General features: G+C 46.5%; 1 protein-coding gene across 1 annotated transcript in view; it reads left to right on the top strand.

The window, feature by feature from the left end:
* DAPK1 (death associated protein kinase 1) overlaps window positions 1–22,128 on the top strand; it is a 167,820-nt gene that overhangs the window by 99,322 nt on the left and 46,370 nt on the right. Inside the window, 6 exon segments of the mRNA NM_001197157.1 lie at window positions 17,201–17,339; window positions 19,302–19,431; window positions 19,631–19,679; window positions 19,769–19,795; window positions 20,496–20,648; window positions 21,002–21,047. Coding sequence (NP_001184086.1) covers window positions 17,201–17,339; window positions 19,302–19,431; window positions 19,631–19,679; window positions 19,769–19,795; window positions 20,496–20,648; window positions 21,002–21,047 — 544 coding nt within the window.

Below are 22,128 nucleotides of genomic sequence, written 5' to 3'. Positions count from 1 at the left end.
AAGCAGGCTCCCTGCAAAGCAGGAAGCCCGATGCAGGGCTTGATCCCAGGACCCCAGGATCACAACCTGAGCTGAAGGCAGACACTTAACTAACTGAGCCACCCAGGTGCCCCCCATTGCCCATCTTTTAAATGGTGTCATCTTTGGAGGTTGTGGGGGAGGTGATGGAAATAAAGAAGACCCCCTTGGAGCACCGAGGGCCCTCCAAGCCTGCCCCACTCACTCTCCTCTTCTTGCAGGACTTGGCCAGTCACCTGTGACCGATACCCCCAGGGCAGGGATTATCAGCTTTCAGTAGGCCTAGAGTTGTATTTGCTCCTCTTCAGTTTCTAAGCAGTGGTGTTGCAGCTTTTGGAAGCTAACTTGAACTTGGGGGACCTTTCTGACAGCCATGTTGCTCTTACCCCTCATTTCTTGGCATGTCCGTGTTTTCTGGAAGAGGGTAGAACACGTTCTAGTGTAGCTACAGGAATGATGGAAGTCCAGAAGGTGGGATGGCTTTGTGGCAGCTTTGGTATCATAGCTGCAAGGGCCTGTTTGCCCCCCTCAGTATGTTTCTTTGAGAGCAAGACTATGGCCTGCTCTGGCATGCACCGCACTTAGGACTGTGGTCTAATAAATGTGTGAGAGTCCAAATAGAGCAAGAAGAACATCATGATGTAAGGGAAGGGTCATGTGTGTCTCAAGAGCCTGTTGACCACTGATGTAGATGGTTTTGTTCCAAGTTGCTGATGTACTCACTTGGGCTTCAGGAAACATACTGTTGACTAAGTCTTCTAAGGGGTAGGGAATAAAAACCAGAATACAAAAGCCTTACAGTGGAAACAACCCAGCTGATGGATGGATAAACAAAATGTGGTCTGTCCATACAATGGATTGGTATTTGGTCATGAAAAAAGAATAAGGTATAGATACACACTACAATGTGGATGAACGTTGGGAAATGTTATGCTAAGTGAAGGAAGCCAGTGTCAGAAGACCATGTATCAAATGATTGGATTTATATGAAATTTCCAGAATGGGCAAATCTGTAGAGATGCAAAATAAATTAGTTGATTGCCTAAGGCAGACAGGACAGTGGGGACAGAGAATGGGTGTGATCACAAAGTTTCTTTTGAGATGATGAAAATGCTCTAAAATTATATTGTGGTATAGTTGCACAACTCTGTAATACACTAAAAATTACTGAATTGAATACTTTAGAAGAGTCAGTTGTATGGTATGTGAGTTATATCTCAATAAAACTTTAGAAAACAGCTCTGATGGCTGCATCCTTCCCATAGAATGAGGCCATGATCAGTAGAATTGTGTAGGATATTTGAATCTATGTTCAGCCTCCTCCTTATATCCAACCATTTCTCCTCCACACCTTCCACCTCTGCCCCTGATGCTAAACCCACAGAGAAGCTCTTGCCTTTACTAGATTATTCCATGTTCTTACCTCTAACCCATTGTTAATGCTTCACCCTCTGCCTGACATGCCAAACCTTGCCCACCTGGAGAATCTGTACTCATCTTTTAAGGTCCAGCTCAGACATCATCCTCTCTCTTGGGCTTTCCTACCTGCTCCAGTTAGCTTAATTGCTTCCTTCATGTGCATTTTCATCACTTTTTAGATGTGTGTTATAGCACTTACCATACTATATTTTAAATGTTTGTGTGTATTTCTCCTGTAAGGGACAGTGAACTTTCCAGGGGACACGCCAGCATTTTGTTTATTTGTTTTTCTGTCTGTCTGTCTGTCTCTCTCTAGAAGGGGCGTGCACACCAGCACAGTCAGTGCCCAGTAAAAGTAATTGAGATTGAATTCATTCAAGAAGACCAGCAGGGAGATCCTGGTGAACAGCAGTGAGCGGCCTTACTAGAGTAAAGACAGCGGGGAGGACGAAAAGGAACAAAGCTGAATGTTATGCATCATTTGTGATCTGCCGAAAGTAGCCTCTTTCCGGAGATCAGAGCAGTTTGTCACCCTACCTGATTTCCACGTTGGGCCTCAGAAGGCTGGGCCATCATTGTGAGCTGGGTGCCTGGGATGAAGAAGGAGTAGACTGAGGGAGGGCTGGCGGGACTCCGAGGGACAGGAACTAAGAACCTACTATGTGCCTGGCATTATGTTGCTGGATGTCAGTGACAGTCACAAGTGGGCAGTTAGAATTAAAGTAGCTGATTGTCACTGGTATCTTGTATAATAATGCTCGTCACATGGTAGGTACTCAATCAACATTTATGCAAAAGAAAAAGGAAGGAAGGAAGGAAGGAGGCAAGCCCTTCAGGTAATCAGGAGTCACCTTTGCCCAGCGTAGCATTGTGTATAGAGCTATCCTTGCTCAAACCCTGGCATGGACCCAGGCTGACTATGCCATTGAAAAAGAGATCCAGATCTCAAATCCATCTTTCTTGGAGGCTGTGGGTTGAGGCCTAGAGCTCTGCCTCCCCTTCCTACAGAGCAGGGTTTTAGGCTCCACCGTCCCCTTCCCTTTACCCAAGTGTTCAGTAGGAGGCCCTCAGCTCCACGCCCTCCTCTGCCCTGTTACCCGGCTTTTGCCAGTGGCCAGATTCTTTAGAGCTCCTGGGGGGAAACTGAGGCAGGAGGTGTTCTGATGGCCTCTGTACCTGCTGAGTGAATGCCATCTTTTCTTCCTTTCCCACCTCTTCTTCCAACTCTGCTTCTTCCTCCTCAGGTTCATCGTCAGACTCAAGGGAAAGACTCTACTCTGCTTTAAGCTCATTTTAAATCACAGCTTTCCCCGTCTCGGGAAGTGGTTCAAGAACGGGCAGCACTGTCCTTCAGATTGGCAGGTGCCCCCGATCTGATGGGCCGTGTTCTGTCATCCTGGGATTTCTACGTTGTTAACGACAATTAGCAGCTTTCATCGGCACCCTTTGGGCTGGATTGTCAGAGAGAACAAACCCGGTCAAGGAGTGGGAGGGGAGCTGGGTCCCTGTGCTTCCCGAGATAATAGCTGTCCCTTGTTTTCAACTAGACGAGACTGATTGATTTTGGAATAAACCTCCAGCTATGGCTGTGCCAGCTTGGTTTACTTCCCGCTGGCCCTTTGTTCCAGCACCTGGTGCAGTGACCCGGGCTGAAGAGATGTCTGGCTGCCTCGGCTTTTCCGTTTGCCCCCATTTTGATTGGCCTAATTATTTCTCTGGGTGTCTGAAGCTTGGATTGAAGCCATTAAAGTAAAAAGAGTCCGGGTGTATGCTGTTGAGTTTATTTCCCTTTATGCAAGAACTTTACTTCAAGGACCATGTGTGGACCGATTGGAAGTGGAACTGGTCTACCTCGCAGCCCTTTCCCTCCACCCTTGCCAACGTCAGCACATCTCATCCCGAGTCTGTCACGCCCGGCGCGCTGCACTTGCTCATCATTGGGAGCACGAGGGTAAATAGCTGAGGCTCCCAGTGGCTGGAGATGGGGTCCAGCCAGGCACCTCTGGGCTACAACGAGGTGGAGGGCTGGGGCTCCTGCGCCTCTGCACGCTTGTACCCCACTTGTGGTACCCAGGTCAGCAGGCTTAGCCCCTGAACTCTGGGACACCGTCCCCAGAAGCCCTTGCATGGTCTGTCTCGTGGGCTCCCTGCTTAAAGCAGCCCAGCCAGGGATCCCTCCATCCCCGGGGCCAATGTGCTCAGCATTCCTGCATCTCCTGGCTGCCCTAAGTGTCCCGAGGGCCGGACCATCCTTACAGTCAGCCTCGTGGGTATCACCTTCATTGTTGGTGTGGCATTTCCTGAATGTTCTTCAGATCCAAATCTCTTGTGGAATGTATGGTCCATGACTGTCTGCAGTCCTCAGGTCCCCCTCAGGACCGATGGGGGATGTGCCTTGTGCTTCAGGTTCTAAATCCACACTGCATCCCCAGCACCAACCCTGCATTCCCTCTTTGGCATACTAGCATCTGCTTTTTCTCATCTGAGTTTGCTTATGATTTCGCGTGGCATGGACACATCTGACTCTCCCTCTCTCCCCTCCTTTTCTTCTTCCCCACCACCCCCATCAGAACTGGGGCCTGGGTGGCTCCAGATCCTGAGCTCCTCATCACTGTGACCCAGAAACCTGAGATTCTGCAAGCGTCCGCACCAGGTTCCCAACATGGCCCTTTCTTGTATATCATTACCTCCCTTCCAGGCCATCCTTTGGTCTCATGGAATTATTTGGGAAGCACATTGAGCCATTTTCTACAAAGGTTTTCATTCCTCTGGTCTTACTCCTCTTTCCCTTCCTGAACTGATGGACTCCGTTGTTCTTGTTTGTTTCTAGAAGTTTTCTGGACGCTTTAAACTGATTTTTATCACTGGTGTATTTTTTGCTCCCTCCTCCAACCACTCCTCTTTCCCTTCTCTAACCAGTATGGAAACAAACATGCAAGTAGGGAATCAGAAAACAAGCAAGTGCTCAGAGTTGGGGGGAAGCTCTGGTGTATGGGCATCCACCATAGGAGTGATGACCACCTACATAAGATATCCCATAGGTATGACCTGTCACCCCATTCCCTGGTCACCCATAAAACAACATCAGCGTTTTCGTCTCCAAAGAGCTGGCCCTAACCAGCCACGTCTCTGAACCGATAGCATATTTTCCTGAGTCACAATGATTTTGATCTAGTCAGTGGGCAGAAAGCAAGTAGATCCTGTTCCCTCGAAGAGGAAGAGAAACAAAATTGTTTCTGGTTTGTTGGCTTGTTTTATAAATGCCTCATTATATTCCTCATAAAGCTTCTTCAATTAAAAAAAAGAGAGGGTTTTTTTTGTTTTGTTTTGTTTTAGTACCTTGTCTGGTTGAAAACCACAGCCTCCTGTTTGAAAATCTGCCTCAGCAAACTGTAGCTCCATTATTCCAGCCTTGAATTTGAGCTCACCACCATTTTAGTGAAGGGGTGGGTAATCCTGTCAGGGGCCGCTCGGCTGGAGCACAGCTACTTACTATGCTGTGTCCACAGCCACTATCACCTTCCCGTCAGCTGAGAAATGCGGTCTGCTCATGCCTGCTGGTTTTGATAAATCATGACACGTTTCTTCGTTACCAGCCCAGCATCCTGCTTCTATCTCGGGCACTGAAAAAAAGTCATGATTCTGTTCTTTCCTCAGTGAATGAATGTGATTGCTTCAAAATCGTCATTTTCCCATAGAGGCCGTGCTTTGATCCAACTTCACAGATTAGTCCTTCATGATGATGGAAGACCAGAGTCTTAAAGCAAGTGACCTTAGATAGCCCAGCTTATTTCCAAGTGTGGGTCTTTGTTTTTTGTTTTTCCAAGTGTGGGTCTTCGTATGGGATCGAGACCTTCCTTTTCCTGCCACAGCTTGGCAGTAGTCATGGGTTTGGGCCCTTACTCACAAAGCGTACATTCCCCAGAAGCATATAGTCTCACTCTCCATTTATTACTCAGCACCACTTCAGGTTTTCTTGCCAGTGACAACTCTCTGTCCCCCCTTGAGTCAGGGAGAATATGTCTGCCAGGATACAAAGGAACTGAAATAAAAGTGGGAGCTCTTGGAGAGTTTGGGAATCAGGCAGCCACCCAGATGGAGCAGTAACATGCTGGACTGGAGGTGGGTTGGGAGGGGAGGCTTGAGACAAGTTAGGCCTCCTGTGGAGGTTTCTGGACATCAAAGTAGAAGGATTTTTTATGTTTCCTGAGCAACTACTATGTGCTGTGCTCTGTGGTAAGTGCTTTTCATGTCATCTCATTTAATGAAGAAGCCATGAGAAACATCATTCCATTATTCCAGCCTTGGAATAAAACATCAGCCTCTTTAAAGCTTGGCTTGAGAAGCAAAACCCCTAAGATGAGGAGGTAAACATTCCCCTAAACCTGGAAGAGAACTCAAGCAGCTGTGTTTTTTCTGAAGATTCGCCATTCATGGAGGACATTTTTGTGCCAGGCATTGAGCTTGAGTACATTATAAACAGCGCATCACTGAATCCTCACAAAATCCCAGGGAGGCAGGGTTCTGAGGCACTGCCCTGGGTGCCTTTTGCTGTATAACAAACCACTCCAAAGCTCAATAACTTGAAATGGCAACCGTCACTTGTTTTGATCGCGAATCTCCGGTGTGGGCATGGGATGGCTGTGCCAGCTCATCTCCGCTCCCTGCAGAGTTGGCTGGGCTGCTGCGGGGACTGGGTGGCCCCCTTCCATGGCGGCTCCCTCACCTGAGAGCTGGGTGCCGCTGGCTGTCGCCTGGGAGTTCAGTCAGGGTGCTGGCCCTGCTCCGTGTGCCGCCCTCACGGGGCCGCCTGGGTTCACCCACAGCGTGGCAGCTGGGCTCCTAGGCCAAGGATTCCAAATGGGAAATGGAAGCTGCCAGTTTCTTAAGACTGACTCAGGATAACTTCTCTCATCTTCTATTGGTCAAGGAGACACAGAGCCTGCTTAGGTTCAAGGTGAGGACAAAGAGACCAGCTTTCAACGGGTCGTGTAAGAATTTGCGGCCATCTTTATCCTCCCAGAGGCCCAGAAAGGTTAAGTGCCTCACCCTGGATTACACAGCTAGCACGTGGATAGGTACCCTTGTGTTCCACTTTTTTTTTTTTTGAAGGTTTTATTTATTTATTCATGAGAGACACAGAAAGAGAGAAGCAGAAAGTAGAGGGAGAAGTAGGCTCCCTAGTACTCCAGGATCACACCCTGAGCTGAAGGCAGACTTGCTTAACCACTGAGCCACCCAGGCGTCCCCCTTGTGTCCCACTTCTTATGGATTCTGTGACACTCCTGAGTTGTCCAGAGTACCTGACTGACCTCAGTCCAGATTTCTGTACCTTTTCCTGCTATAAGCTGAACCTATAGAGTAACCTCACCACAGCTATGGAGACCCAGTAAAGCAGGTTCTAGAAACATCCCTAAATTACTTTACTTGGATTTGGAATCTAAGATTGGAATCCAATCTGCTTTAGGAGCAACTCCAGCAGAATCCTAGGCTTGAAAAGATCCAGGGGTGTATAAGAACTGCATTCAGCTTTGGGAAGGGTGATGTGCATTCTGTAACTGCGTTCTTGAGCAGGGTCTACAGGATCTACTATAGCCAGTGGGCCAAAGTTTGCTGCCTGTTTATGCACAGCTCTGAAGAAAAGAATGGCAAATGGCTTAACATGTTCAAACAGTTGAAGAAAAAAGCAAGAAGACTATATAGCAGAGTCAAAAAGTTGCAACCCAAAGCCTCTTACAGAAATGTTCACTGACATTGTTCTAGAAGGCAGGATCTGGAGTTTTGTTACCAGGTCTATGTAAGAAGGAATTTTCTGACTGGAGTCATCCATGAAAAATAGCAGCTCATGGCTGAAGGTTATGCAGGCAGGTGACTATGCCTAGAATGCTATAGATGAGTGGTGTGCTATAAAAAAAATGCCTAATAAGTCAGAGAAGCCCTGATTTGTAATGTTTGTAATTGTACAAATCCCACCTTGGCCAGTTTCCAGTTCCAACATATTGTCCCTCCAGGCAGAGTTGGGAAGAGAGGCACATCATCTGCTCTTGGAGCCCCATTTTACCACCGTGACAGGTTCATGTGGCCCCTCAGGTAGCTCCCAATCTAGGGACACACATGGGTTCGAGGAGGGACGATAGTGCTAGAAAAACCTTTGACATTGTGCCTGCCTCTCTGGGCTCACAGGCAGCTGTTGTTAAAATCCGCAGATGCGGAAGGATGAAGTATTTGCTCTGCTCCACAGCTGCCAAGCTCCACCTGCTATTTCACTGTCCGCACATTTGGTTTCAAAAACATTGATTTCTACAAGTGATAAGTTCAACCGGAGCCAAGTTGTTTAACTTGTTTAACGCATCACTTTAAGCAAAGTTAGAAGAGAAATGACAGAGTGGGAGAAAACATTGAGAATATAGAAGAGATCGAGGTTTCATGTTGAGAGGATGATTGGAACCCTGATCAATCGAGTAAAATTAAAAAACAACTGATAGTCCAGTAAGAAGATGGGCAGAGTGTGGACAGTTTATACTCAGAAGCAAAAGGCTGATAAACATGAAAATTAAGCCGTCTTTCGATACGAAAGAGCAGCCGTGTCACTGTGAGCAGGAACGTGTAGGATACAAAGCGAGTCCGTCAGTGAGGTCCATTGGATTGGTGCACAGTAATAATGCCAAGCACACGAGGCTGTGAAGCCACAGCATGTTCACCGGCTATTGCTGCAGGACTGTAAACTGAACTAAGAACAAACATATCCTAGGACCTAGAAATTGCAAATCAGGCCATATATCCTGGGGTCTAGAAAAATATCTTTAGGAGGCAGGTACACACACAAAAATCATTGCCTTGTAGTTTGTGATCATGAAAAATTAGAAACAACATAAAGCACAGCAACCAGAGAATGGCTAGGTAGTCATGGTCTGGATGCCCAGATGGCCATTGGTTGGCAGTGAGAGCTCTGTACCAGCCAGCACTGCCACAGCGAGGTGGCAAATTGCAGTGGCACATATCATCTGATACCATTTAGGTTCTTTAAAATGTAGTGCTGTGTAGTTCACAGAGCATACAGAGAAAGTTCTGGAGGGTTATCAGCATATTCCTAGTAGAGTACACTGTGGGGGAGGAAGGGAGGGAGGGAGAAGGGCCAGGACTGGGGAGGAGGGCCATAGTCAGAGGGGACTTCAGTTTTATATATGGGTGTTTTAATTTTTCTTAAGAAGAATATATTTATGTATTTTTCTATAATATTTTTAAGAGACCAAGTTAAAGGGGCATCTGGGTGACACAGTTAGGTAAGCGTCTGGCTTTTGGATTTGGTTCCGGTTGTGATCTCAGGGTCATGAGATCAAGCCCTGAGTCAGTCTCCTCACTCAGCATAAAGTCTACTTGGGCCTCTCTCTTCCTCTGCCCCACCTCTCTGCACTTGGTGCACAAATGCATGCTCTCTCTCTTATAAATAAATCTTTAAAAAGAGAGAGAAAGAGACCAAATTAAAGAGGTTGAAGTTCCATTCTGCCCAAATGGAGTGGCTTCTGTAAGAGAATGGGTCAGCTCCCTGGGTAAGCATAGGTCTGCTAGGTTGACCATCTGAGGAGCTACATGGAAGGCTAGGGGAGTGTCTGGATATGGTAGTCGCTTTGGCCTTGGGATTGAACTTCCCTTGGGGACTGGCCTTCATTGACGTAGTTCTGGAATATAGGCGAGGTTTGCTGGGGTGAGGTCCAGAGCCAATGACCAAGAAAGAATTCTTGAGGCGTCTTTGGTGCAAAATGGTGGTTTTATGAAAGCACAGGGACAGGACCTGTGGGCAGGGAGAGCTGCATCACGGGGCCTGTGAGGAGTGGCTGGTTGTATACTTGGGAGTTGGGGGAGGTCAGGAAAAGGGAGGTTTTCAAAAGGACTTTCCTATGCTAACGAGGACTCACTCACAAGGTACTGGAGGCCCTGCTGTTGTCAAAACCTGGTTGTCTTTCCCTCTAGCGAGGCGTTAAGACATCTGGGAGCTTCCTGGAGGAATGTCACACACTTCCTGCTCAGCTGGCCTTCGGTTCCCTCCTCAGCATCACCTCTCTCTCCTCCACTCAGGCCTTGATATCCCTTCACGCTCTTAACTAGGCAAGAAACCACCGAAGTCTCCAGTCACACTGTCTAGACAGGACCGTGTTTAATCCGTCTTTATTTGACAGGGGAGAAATAGTCACAGTAAGTGAATGGTGTCAGATTGGGACTGCCAGCACTCTCTCCCGCTTGCCCACACCTTCCTCCCCACGGCAGATGCGCCTTCTCCCATTGGCCCATGGCTGCCCTCAGGCTCATCTAGAGCCCTCCATGTCCAGACCCAAGGAAAAGGAGCCAAGGCCCACTTTCCAACCTAAATGCCTAAGAACCCACCTCTTCACCAGGTTTGTAGCCTCAGGAATGTCTACTCATTTCAGGGAAAGGCTGCTGTTTAACCAAGTGAGTAGCGTTATCGCCAGTCAGAACCCCACCCCATAAGCTAGAGACACAGAGAGTAGCTCTGGGGTTTTCTCACCCACACACCTGTGGCTGAGTGGAAGGCCAAGGACGGCTGCCTGCAGTATTGATATACTTGCCGAGTGCAGGTGCTCCTATCCTAAGTCATATTTTCCTCCTTTCATCCTAAGTAGTAATAATGGACAGTAGGTATTATTCTCCCCATTTTATAGACAAAGGAACTGCCTATGAAGGTAACTTCACCTATCTGAAGTCACAGAGCCCAGATTGAAACCCAGAACGCCTGCCTGCAACGCCTTTTACCCTTTGAGTGATGCTCTTCCCATAGGGATTTCCTTCTGGAAACCCTCAGAAGGCTCCTCCCTGCTGTGTGCACTATCTCTCTGGGGAAAGTGAAAGATCACTTCCCCCCATGAATTTTGAGTGCCGGCCATGCTGTTCTGTGAGAATCCCCAGAACTCTTTTAAGTTGTTACTTGAATTTGAGGTGAAAACAGAAGATGTGTTTCCAGATACAGCTTATGGTTTTTGGTTCAAAGGAGGCAGGGCTAATTCGGAGGAGGTGTGAAGATTAGGAACTCCTTTGATGCTGTTTATATGGTACCTCAGGGGGCAACACAGGATCTAAGTAGAGAATGGTGTTCTCAAGCCCCTAGTCTACCGCAGGCCTTAGATTCACACCTATTTCACACAATCAAGAAGGAGGGTGTTGTGTTCACCTTTCCCTTCAGATCCCCAGCTGCAGTTTTGCATTCCCCAAAGTCCTCAGTTACCCAGGGGATTGCAGTTGGAAGGTGAGAGGTGGGAGGTGTGAGTGTGAAAACCCTCAGGGGTTCCCCTAGATTAACAAGAAAGAACATTCTGTTGGTAGTGATAACAGGAAAGCACAGGAGCTCTAATTTTTGTTCTGAGGCAGATCCAGGAAGTGGCCAGGAGCTTGCCCTCAACCTTCACATCACGTCCATCACGAAAGGTCTATGACATCTTAATGTGTTGGGGATTACTTCAGGATGAGACCAGATATGCATTTCTTCCCCCTCCCCCCCCCCCCACATTTCTCTGACTTGGATCTAAAGATTTTTATTGCAGTGTGTGAAGGAATCTTTCCTTTCTAGGAGAATCTGAAAGCAGCGCTGACAAAATACATTAGCAGATCCTGGGTACCTTCACTGAGTCTCACTTGCTTTAGCCACTTCAGCTATCCTCTAACGTTTTGCTTGTACCCTATGAGCAGCGGCTACCTGTTAGGGGTGGATTGTACCCTACCCCTGAAAAAAAAATGTTGAAGTCCCAACCCTCAGCACGTCAGAATATAATCTTCTTTGAAAATAGAGCCTTAATGGATGGGGTCAAGTGAAAACGAAGCCACAAGGTGAGCGTTCATCTGGTGGGGCAGGTGTCCTTAGAAGAGGGAGGTGCAGATTAGTTGTGTGCCCAGAAGAAAGAGCTAAATGTGATGGGAGCACAGCAAAGGCTCTGCTACACCCTCACACTGGCTCATAGAATCTTAAGTGGCCAGAGGTGGCAGGGGCCTGAGAGAGCAGTCTCTCTGAGCGTGGTCCTTCAGCACCAAGATCGCTAGAGTAATTTGTTCACAAGGGCCCTACCTGCTGAGTCCGAACCTTAGGAAGTAGGTTCTAGGAAATAGTATTTTTACAAATTCCTTCAGTTATGAAACACAGAAAGGTTAGAGAGTCACTTGGCCAAATTGTTGAACCCTCTCATTTTACGGATGGTAAAGTTGAGGCCCAGAGAAGGGCTGGGAGCTCCATACTTTCCTTCAAGTCACCCATAGCCTCGGTCCGGAGCCAGGGCTGGGGGCCTCTGTGCTGAGGTCCATCCAGTCATCTTGCCATGCCACCTCGCAGGGTTTGTGTCATAGTGGGCCAGGACCCTGAGAGTGCCCCGAATTGTTCCAATGGCCCCTCATTCACCAAATGGTGAAACCCAGCCCAACACTGATAAACCATACCATTTGCCTCAAAATACCTCATCAGCTATAGTTAGCTTGTAGCCAACAGTCCCCTGCAGCTTAGCTCATGACCATATCTAGTCCAGAACAAGTCCTACTACATCTTGGGCAATTCCTAGCAAAAGTCAGGGACCCTGAATAGTGTTATAATTTAGAAATTGGAATTTTGTAATAAATTCACTCTGAAGGCCCCCTTTGTTTTTAAATACCTTCTGTGACAGCTACCTTTTAGAGGAAGCATTGGCTGTCGAGGAGGGCATGGGAAGGAGAAGAAGCCTTCCTATTTTCCAGCTTTCTTAGAGAAAACAGCAATGCTTATTAGTATGCATTTCACACAATTTCCATGATCATGCTCTAATTTCAAAACACTCTGAGTCAAAGACCTAATAAAGGAGGTTAGACTTGCTTTCTCAACTTGCTGCACAGATTGCTCATCTCCCCATCAATCTTCCTTCTCTTAAGCAAAATGTAAAATTTGGAACAAATTTTACAAACCTTGGAAACACCAAGGTTTTGGCTGATCTTCTTGTTAACATTTTCCTGCTGTTCACCAACTACATTATAAATGTTTGTGTCCTGGTTCTAAGCATGTATATGAAAAAAATCCTTATGTCACTTTCTACCTCTGAGATTAGGGGAACAAATAGGGCAAAATATCCAGTGATGCTTTTTATGCTCCCAAACTTTTACTGAAGTCATATAGTGTTGATTATCTTGATTAATGACCAAGTATCTTATAAGCCATATTTAAAATTGATGGCTAGAACATCTGCCATCCCATGGTGTGCAGGAGAATGTATATATGTGTATGGCCTACAGGGTAGCAGGAAACCAATGATGGATCTAGGCCCTGTGAGATGGGGCTCTCCCAGCACTCCTGGGGTCCAGCTGAATGATCCCCTGAATAAGCCACAGCATAAACCTCATCATGAACACCCTGAGATTTGATCAGTGCATGGAAAAGGGTGATGGGAAAATCAGAGATGATTCGTGCCTCTTTCCTCTCAGTCTTGGTCAGGCATCACCACTTTGTAGGCTGGTCCCTCCCTCTCCTTCACCCTGGGGACTCCAGACTTGTTCCCGGTTCTCACTGATAATGGTCGGGAAGCACTGTTGGGAGTTGAGTTGCTCAAGACAGGAAGGCTGAAAGGGCAGGAGATGACCAGTCCCAGAGAAAGGCAGACCTGGTTTCTGTTGGCTGAACCAAGTGAACAGACCCAGTTTAACATAGGGTTGTGGTTCTCTATTGCTGGGTGACAAACCACCCCCCAGATCTGGTGGGAGGCAGGATAGGTTCCCAGGAAGCAGACTGTGAGATGGAGAAGAGGGTGCAGGAAATGTATTAATTGCTACACTTAGGATGAAGACATGGAACAGAAGGGAAGGAGCAATAGTGGGCAGAAGAGTGACAGCTTGCAGCTCAGGGACAGCCTGCACTGGCCCAACAGTTCTGAAGGACCCCTAGAGTTGTTCCAAGTTGGACTGAGATGACCTGGCCTTTATGTCAGGGTAGGCAAACTACAGCCCGTGAGCTATATCCAGGTGGTCACCTGTTTTTATAAATAAAGTTTTATTGAAGTACAGCAACGTCCCTTCATTTACATATCATCTAAGGCTGCTCTCACTTTTTTTTTTTTTTTAAGATTTTATTTATTTATTCATGAGAGACACAGAAAGCGAGGCAGAGACACAGGCAGAGGGAGAAGCAGGCTCCACGGGCGGAGCCCAATGTGGGACTCGATCCCGGGTCTCCAGGATCATGCCCTGAGCCAAAGGCAGATGCTCAACCACTGAGCCACCCAGGCGTCCCATAAGGCTGTTCTCACTTGGGCAGAGTTGAGTAGTTATGGCAGAGCTATATGGCCCCCAAAGCCTGAAATATTCATATTTAGCCCTTTATATAAATTTGTCCAGCCCAGCTTTATGTTCCTGTGCTCAGTAGCCATTGGATGTGACCTTGGGTGGCATGTTGCAGCAGAGGCAAGCTCTAGTGTCCCCCCTTAGTTGGCTAACAGGTCCTTTCTCCGTGGAGAGTATGGGTGGTGCTCACGGTGCCCACCATAGCAGATTAAAATGACCATTTTATTGTGCACACGATTTTGTGAGTGAGGAATTCTAGAAGGGCTCAGGTGGAGAGTGTGACCTCTATGGCATCAGCTGAACTGGAGGACCCACTCCCAAATTTCTTCCTTGCTTAATGCTCCTTGGCCTCTTTCTCTCTGTATGAGGTGTCTCATCTTCCAGGGTTTCTTCATACCATAGCATGGTGGTTTCAGGATCCTCACACTTCTCCATGAGGGCCTCAGCATGTGGTAGCCACGGGACCTTGAAGAACCACACTAAGGCTGGCACAAAGTCACTCTACTGGGTCTTATTGGTCAGAGTGGGATCTGCTTAGATTCCAGGTGGTGGAGCCACAGAGGCACCATCACAGTGCAGAAGAGCATGTGACAACGTGACATGCTGTGGCGCCAGCTCTGGAAAATATGGAATGCTTCGGTGGGCCAGATAGCCCAGGGTGGGCTGGCTTGCCCAGGTCACAGAGCTCTTTGTGTCTCCCAACCCCATGGTCACCATCGTCCCGTGGGTGGCTTGAAATGGCTGTGAGAGGACACTCCCGGAGTGGAATGGAATGGGCCTTGTCCTCGCCCCCAACCCCATAGAGCCTGCTGTTAAATACAGACCAGCACACCATTGCCGCTGTGGGAGGGCTTTTAGTTTGAAGCCAAATGAGAACAAAAACAGTATTTATTGAGCGCCAAGGGGCTCTGTGTGTCCTGACACCTCAGAACATCTCTGTGGTGTGTGATTGTCCCTTATTTTACAGAAGAGGAATCCTAGGCTCAGCGAGGTTGGGTAATGGGGCAGGATTTGAACTGGAGTCTCCCCACCCCCTGCTGTCCTGCATCACAGAGCCTGGAGCCCTCAGGAGGATGAAATAGGTTGCTCTTCACTGACTGAAAGGAAGCTCAGGTCAGATGAGAGGTGGGGAAGGCTGCCTCAGAGAAAAGGACCAGAAGAGGCCTGGCCTGAAGTGGCAGTGGGGTTTCTAGGAAGGACCTAGGCCCCCGCCCTGCACTGAGGTTTTGGGTACTAGAAGGTTCACCCCATCTCCAGACATCCAACGTCTAGACACTTCTCACTTCCAGGAAATTTCCGACGTGTTTAGACGCACAAGCAGTCAGTGGGAGTGGGAGTGGGGATGCCCCTGAAGAGGGGCAGAGGAGGGCAGGGCTAGGCCAGCCACTACAGCCACAGCAGCACCCCGTTCTCGGGAGTGCAGAGGTTGGGCCAGATAGTGGGCCCGAGGGGGCGGGAGCGGAGAGAAGCAGGGCAGGAAGGGAATTTTCCTGTTGGAGCACTGGGGCAGGTGGCATGGCATTCCTTTAAGTGGCACCCATTCTGCTCACTGGACCCCAGCCTCCTGCCAGGCTTGCCAACCTCTTCATTTGTGTTTATTACCTTTCATCTGTAAAATGCTCACAGGAATAAGTCCTCTTATACCTGTTAGGTGAGAAAATGAGGCCGAGTGAAGGAGTGGGCTTCCAGCTGCAGAGGTAAGGTTTGCAACACATGTGGCAACTCTAGACCTCACTCCACAGGGTAGGCCACGATGGTGCAGTCCGCCCCCCCCCCCCCCCCAGGTGAGGCTGGGCAGGCGAGAGCACAAAGGAGCACCCAGATGATACAGCATCTTTCTCAAAATTTACTTGGTCCATCATTTCCCATTTTTCCCTTTTCCTCCCTAGAGTTGAAGGATTCCCTTTCTCTGTTTTGTTGGTTTTAAGACGATTAAGACAGAAGAGTGAAGAGTGGTAGGGACCCAATGCAGAGTTCATGGCCGAGGGCTCCTCTCGGAGAGGAGAGGGCAGCAGGGCTGGGAGGGTGTGGGCTGAGAGGCCACTCCCGTGGGCATCTGGCCGGTCGGGGCTCCCAACCTTCACCGTGGCTCAGGCTCTGAGGCCCGTGGCTGATCTACCCTGAGCCCTCTGCTAGGGTCCCGGGGTGGAGGAGTCACCTTGCCTTCCAGATAAACATCCAGATGTTAAATATCAGAGGGAGGCTGTGCATCAGGAAAATGCAATTAAAACTTTGAAAAATGGTCCTCATTTTCAATGTGCTAAGAATCACCTGGGGTACTGGCTAGATGTTTTGCATTTCTCTGAAACTACATTTCTTGGAAACTCTCAGGCAGCAGGCTGGAACCTAGGTCCAGAATCTACATTTTTCAAAGACCCCAAGCATCCTGATGCTAGTGGGCCAGGCTAAGAAAAACAACAACTTTAGAGAGGGAGGATCTGACCCCTTTCTTTAAGATGCCGGCCTTCTTGTCATTAGAGTTTAATCTCGCAAGCACCAGATTTCTTTTCTGGATGTGGAAGTGGTAGGTATGTTTATGGAGCTGTCTTGCTGAAAGAAAGATAATGAACACAGCATTTATGTGCATAATTGCAGTTAATTATTATGTTGGGAATGTATGGTTAAACTTGAGAAAAGATGAACTTATAAAAACTCTTATTAAAAAAGTTCCCTGTTATTTGCCATTAATTACTGCTGAGAATTTCTTCAGGGAGTTTGCTCGTTTATCCACCGGCCAACAAAGTTTTGAGGTCTTGCTGTGTGGCTCGCACCGTGTGCGGACATGGGAACAGTCACGGGCTGACCTCTGTTCGTTAGGGATTTACAGTTTGGCCAGGGGGACTGGTTGATAAATCCCAAACAACCTCGTGCATTTCAGTTTTGCACGTTTATTCTTATTCTTGAAGGTACTAAATTCATTACTAAATGTGATTTTAAAAAAAATATATAAGTATTTACATATAAACAGATACAAAACAACAAGAAGAAAATCCTTGTAGGCCATATACTGTGATTAGGAGCTTAGAAGAATTGATTAGTGCACAGATTACGAACTTTCCAGGCACTCTCTGCATGAGGAAGATACATTCTATAAGTTCTGCACAAAGTTGGTGTATAGTTCTGTTTTTAAATCAGTAAGTTAAGACTTCACCTGTAGATATGTGTAAGATGTTTTAAAGATCTATTTCCCACCCCCGCCCATGGCATCTCTGCTCCGTCCCTTGCATGTGAACATAGCGCATGAAGAGGATGGTACCAAGGTGCTTTCAAGCACAAACGTGCCTGAAGACAGAATTCCCATCCAGTTGTGAGAAACACGGAGAATTCTGTTTCCTTGCTTAGCACTTTCAGCTTGTTCCTATGCCATTCCCTTGCCTGAAATTTGAGCACGCCAGCAGGCCACATAAGAGAACAAATCAGTGTGAAACCGAACGGTCCCCAGTAACCTCTGCTTCCTGGTTTTCAGAGTTGCAGGTGGTGAGCTGTTTGACTTCTTGGCTGAAAAGGAATCTCTGACTGAAGAGGAAGCAACGGAGTTTCTCAAACAAATTCTTAATGGCGTTTACTACCTGCACTCCCTTCAGATTGCCCATTTTGATCTTAAGGTATGTTTTGTTAAGTGTAAGCCACCAGAGAGAAGGTTATACAGAGCACAGCATTGGTTGGTTGTTTGTTAAGAAAAATTGAGGCATCCGAGAGATACATTTTTTTATCCTGTATGGGTGTAACAGATGGAATTATGAAGCTAAACCAGCCAGTATATAGTGCATACCTACTCGAGGATTCCTAACTTCTTGTGAGATAGAAGCTTAAGATGAATGATTATGTTCAAGAATCCTTGGGGCAGAATCAAAGGATTTTACCAGCCAGATCTCTAAGCAAAAAGGGCTGCTGTTGGTTACCGGGTGTTTTCAGCTTAGAGTGGCCACTGGCTGCCCAGTTCCCACCCCCTGTGGCTGCAGGGTGCGTAAGGTACAAGATGTCTTGATCTCCCTTCTCCTTCTTGATGCAAAGGCCTGTCACCAGCAATTGATCAAGACAAACTCTGAGATTGGCTAATTGGGGTCTTTGCCTGCCTAGGGGCAAAGCACCATGAGAGATAAAAAGGCATGTCATACTTGTAACTGTCAGAGAAGTTACAGTCTCTTTGGGAAGGGAAGGTATATACTCAAGCAACGGGCAGTGACAATGTAAGATTCAAGATACAGTCCAAGGGACTGAGAAATAGTCATGAAATATCCTTTTTTTTTTTTTTTAAATTTTATTTATTTATTCCATGATAGTCACACAGAGAGAGAGAGAGAGAGAGGCAGAGGGAGAAACAGGTTCCATGCACCGGGAGCCCGACGTGGGACTCGATCCTGGGTCTCCAGGATCGCGCCCTGGGCCAAAGGCCGGCGCTAAACCGCTGCGCCACCCAGGGATCCCCCAGTCATGAAATATCCTGTGGTCAATTGCCAAGTGAATGATTCAGATCGTTGGAGCTGGGACAAGACTTCAGAGGAGGGAGGACTTTCCCCATGTTTATTTGTGGCAGAGCTGTCCAGACCCCATCCAATCTCCCCAACACACACACTGAACACTGCTGCACACACGTGGGGCTCTCCACCTGATGTCTGGTTTCTGGCCCTGGGGGCTGCAGATGCCAGAGTAAATGCCCTCAGAAGCCTCTCTTAGCAACAGAGGATGGAGAGATGGTGGATAAGTACCCGACTCCCTCCTGCTTCAGTTGGAAAACTCAGGGCTCCTCCTCAAGTTCCCCAAAAGGATTGTCCTCCAGTCACCCCAACCTTGACAGGATACTTTGTCTGGGTGAGCTTTCTTCTGCTTCCTGTCTCCCCATCCTCTACCAAGCATTCCCTGGAGCCCCCTCCCACATAAGCCACTTGCACCTGAATCCTTGTCATAGGTCTGCTCCTGGGAGAACCTAAACCAAGATATTTGTTTTTCTCGGTGTTCTCTTGCAATTACCCTTTCATCCCTAGTTTTAGGTTGTATTTTCAGGGAAGGGGGAGAACAACTCTGCCACTTTGTCTTCAGCGTATTATAGCTGTTTTAAATTGCAATAAAGTAAACATAGCATTTTAACCATTTCTAAATGTATGGTTCAGTGGCATTAAGTGTACTCACACTGTTGTACAACCATCACCACACTCCATCTCTAGAACTAATTGGTCTTCCCAAACTGAAACTCTGTATCCATTAAACCCTAGTTCCTCATCCTCCTCACTCAGCTGTTAGCAACCACCATTCTATTTTCCATCTCTATGGGTTTGCCTCTTGCAGGTGCTTCTCATAAGTGGAATCATGCTGTATCTGTCCTTTTTTGTCTGACTTACTTCATTTAGCAGAATATTTCTAAGGTACATTCATGTTGTAGCATGTGTCAGAATTTACTTCCTTTCTAAGGCTGAATAATACCTAATACCTAATATCTATATATGTATATACACACCACGTTTTGTTTATCCATTGATCAGTTGGTGGACATTGGGTTGTTTCCACCTTTTGGTTATATGAATACACTGTTTTGAACACGTGTAATATTTCTGTCTTTTTTTTTTAAGCCTGAAAACATAATGCTTTTGGATAGAAATGTCCCTAAACCTCGCATCAAGATCATTGATTTTGGGTTGGCCCATAAAATTGACTTTGGAAATGAATTCAAAAACATATTTGGGACACCAGAGTTTGTTGGTAAGTTTTTTTTTGTTTTGTTTTGTTTTTTTACTCCTGTGATCATTTATTTCTCACAAATATTATGAATTATACTGACAAAGTGTCCACTGCTGTAACATCATCGGTTTCCCTGATACTTATTTTTGATTTATATATGACGATAGAATCTGTTGATTTACTTTCTTTCAAAACTAAACATATGTTTATTTCCTCTTAGCTCCTGAGATCGTCAACTATGAACCTCTCGGTCTTGAGGCAGATATGTGGTAAGGAGCATGTGCCCTTGATACTGTCATCTTTCTGATTTACTTTACTATTCTTCTGACATTTGCTTCTGTTTTTGTTTTGTGTCTAGGAGTATTGGGGTAATAACCTATATTCTGTAAGTACCAAAATCCATGCCTCATGTTCTTTTTCTCTTTCTTTGAGACCATATGTCTTATTAACCATCTATGTGTCGTGTTGATCTCTTCAGTTTATGCATGCTTTTTATGTAAACATATCCATTTTATACCCCCGGAACACGTTTAATTTATACTAATTAAACATTATCCTCTAATTCGCAATGAGTCATCAGAAACTGCAGCACAATTGCTGAAAGCAAGCATGGCTGTCCATCACTGCTGAGAAATTAGAAAAGGGGTGTTTTTTTGACTACTAGATGCTGTTCCAAATTAACTTTTTAAATGCATCATATGCATTAAGCTGAAACTTTTGTGCATGACAGTTAAAGGCTGTATAAAATGTAATTGGGGGATCCCTGGGTGGCGCAGCGGTTTGGCGCCTGCCTTTGGCCCAGGGCGCGATCCTGGAGACCCGGGATCGAATCCCACGTCGGGCTCCCGGTGCATGGAGCCTGCTTCTCCCTCTGCCTGTGTCTCTGCCTCTCTCTCTCTCTCTCTCTCTCTCTGTGTGACTATCATAAAAAATTTTTAAAAAATTAAAAAAAAATGTAATTGGATTCTGAAGTAACTGCCCAAGCACCAGATTATAATCTGATTCCTCACTTCCCTTATCAGCCATGATAGGAATGACAACTCAAGAGGTAATTATTCATGTTCTGCACCCCACTTTATTAACAGCTTAAGTGGAGCCTCCCCATTTCTTGGAGACACTAAGCAAGAAACGTTAGCAAATGTATCCGCTGTCAACTATGAATTTGAGGAAGAATACTTCAGTAATACCAGTGCCCTAGCCAAAGATTTCATAAGAAGACTCCTCGTCAAGGATCCAAAGTGAGTGTTTGTTTTTCCTGAAGGGTACTCGGCTGTGGTGGCTTCAGCACCTGTATTGTGCCTGTGGCCACGTTTACAAGAGCCTGATTGGTTCTGTGTGGCAAAGGAAGCATGCCATGTGGAATGCTTCAGAAAATGCAGGCAGGGCCCTTTGTACCTGCTTAGTCAGTCCCTACGGGCGCAGAGAAATAGTCACAGAAAGACCGATGTTCTTTTCGGCTTTCTTCAATAAAGCAGGCCCTGAATTGCATTTTCCAGAGTATCTGCTTGGTAGGCCCAGCCGGCATGGAAACAACCTCAGTGTTTGCTTCTATGGTCACAGCATTTTTTTTCTTTCCCCTCCCCCCACCAAGGAAGAGAATGACAATTCAAGATAGTTTGCAGCATCCCTGGATCAAGGTAAGTTGCCTGTTGTGATTGGTTTGGCATTGTAGGACATCTTGGAATGCATTTACCCTAGAGTATTCCTAGTTACTGTGGGGTCTCACTACAGATCACGTCTGGAGTATTGTTTTTGATATTGGTGCCATATTTTAAAATGGCTGACAGAGTGTCTTATTGATCATGGTGGTGGAAAAGAGTAAGCAATCACAATGCAGAATTGTAAATGGGGAGTTGAAGGTCAAGTCTACTCAATAGCTAGTTTTGGTTAGACCTCTGGAATATTGGCCCAGAGAATATTTTAAATATTTGGAATTAAATTCCAGCGTTTAAATATCAGATCAACTCTGGACTTCCAGTGTTTCTTGTAAAATCTGAAGGTCTACCAATATTGAGCCCTCATTCCATAGGCCACCCAAACCTTTCACAGTTACCTCTACATCCCTGTGACACCCATTGACATTTGGGTTAGAGAACTGAAGTTGCTCTAGCCAGAGCAGAAACGGCTAAGTGCGGGCAATATGGCAGTTCCAGAATAAAATCATGGAACTGGTAAGGGGATTGCAGTATAACAACTTGTGCTGCAAAAGTAGGTTTGGGGAATCTGGAGAGCTCTGCTGTGAGAGCTTCTAGCAGTTGCATGGGTTCCCTGACGAGGCAGTGGTGGCTCCTTCTCTCCTCAGTGGAGCTAATGGCCTCCTAAAAAAGATGCAGTATATGGGATTCTAATGCTGTCAGGTCAAATCTGCTAACCGTAGTTCCCTACCAGCTCTAAATTACTTAATGATACTAAGTTCAAATGCCTCATCACATGACCTTACCATGAATCTTGCCATTCCCAAACTCTCAGTGCAGAAAATTGAAATTCAGCCTGGTCCTAGCTCAACTCCTCAGCTTTTCCCAAGATCCAGTCTTTATGGATTTTATCAAACCCTTAGTCACAAGAGTTGGCCTCCAGAGACTAGGTTCCTAGCTCTTGCATATTATCCCAACTTGTTTTGCTATCTCATTAAGGTGAATGTGTACATATCCCAAATAATTAGAGGTTTCCAGAAGTTCTCATGTAATACATTTCCATCATTTGAGTGCTTTAAATTTG

This window comes from Canis lupus, chromosome 1 (assembly GCF_011100685.1).
Source record: "Canis lupus familiaris isolate Mischka breed German Shepherd chromosome 1, alternate assembly UU_Cfam_GSD_1.0, whole genome shotgun sequence".
Taxonomy (NCBI): domain Eukaryota; kingdom Metazoa; phylum Chordata; class Mammalia; order Carnivora; family Canidae; genus Canis; species Canis lupus.
Note: the sequence above shows the minus strand (reverse complement) of the source record. Positions and strands in the feature narration are given on the sequence as shown.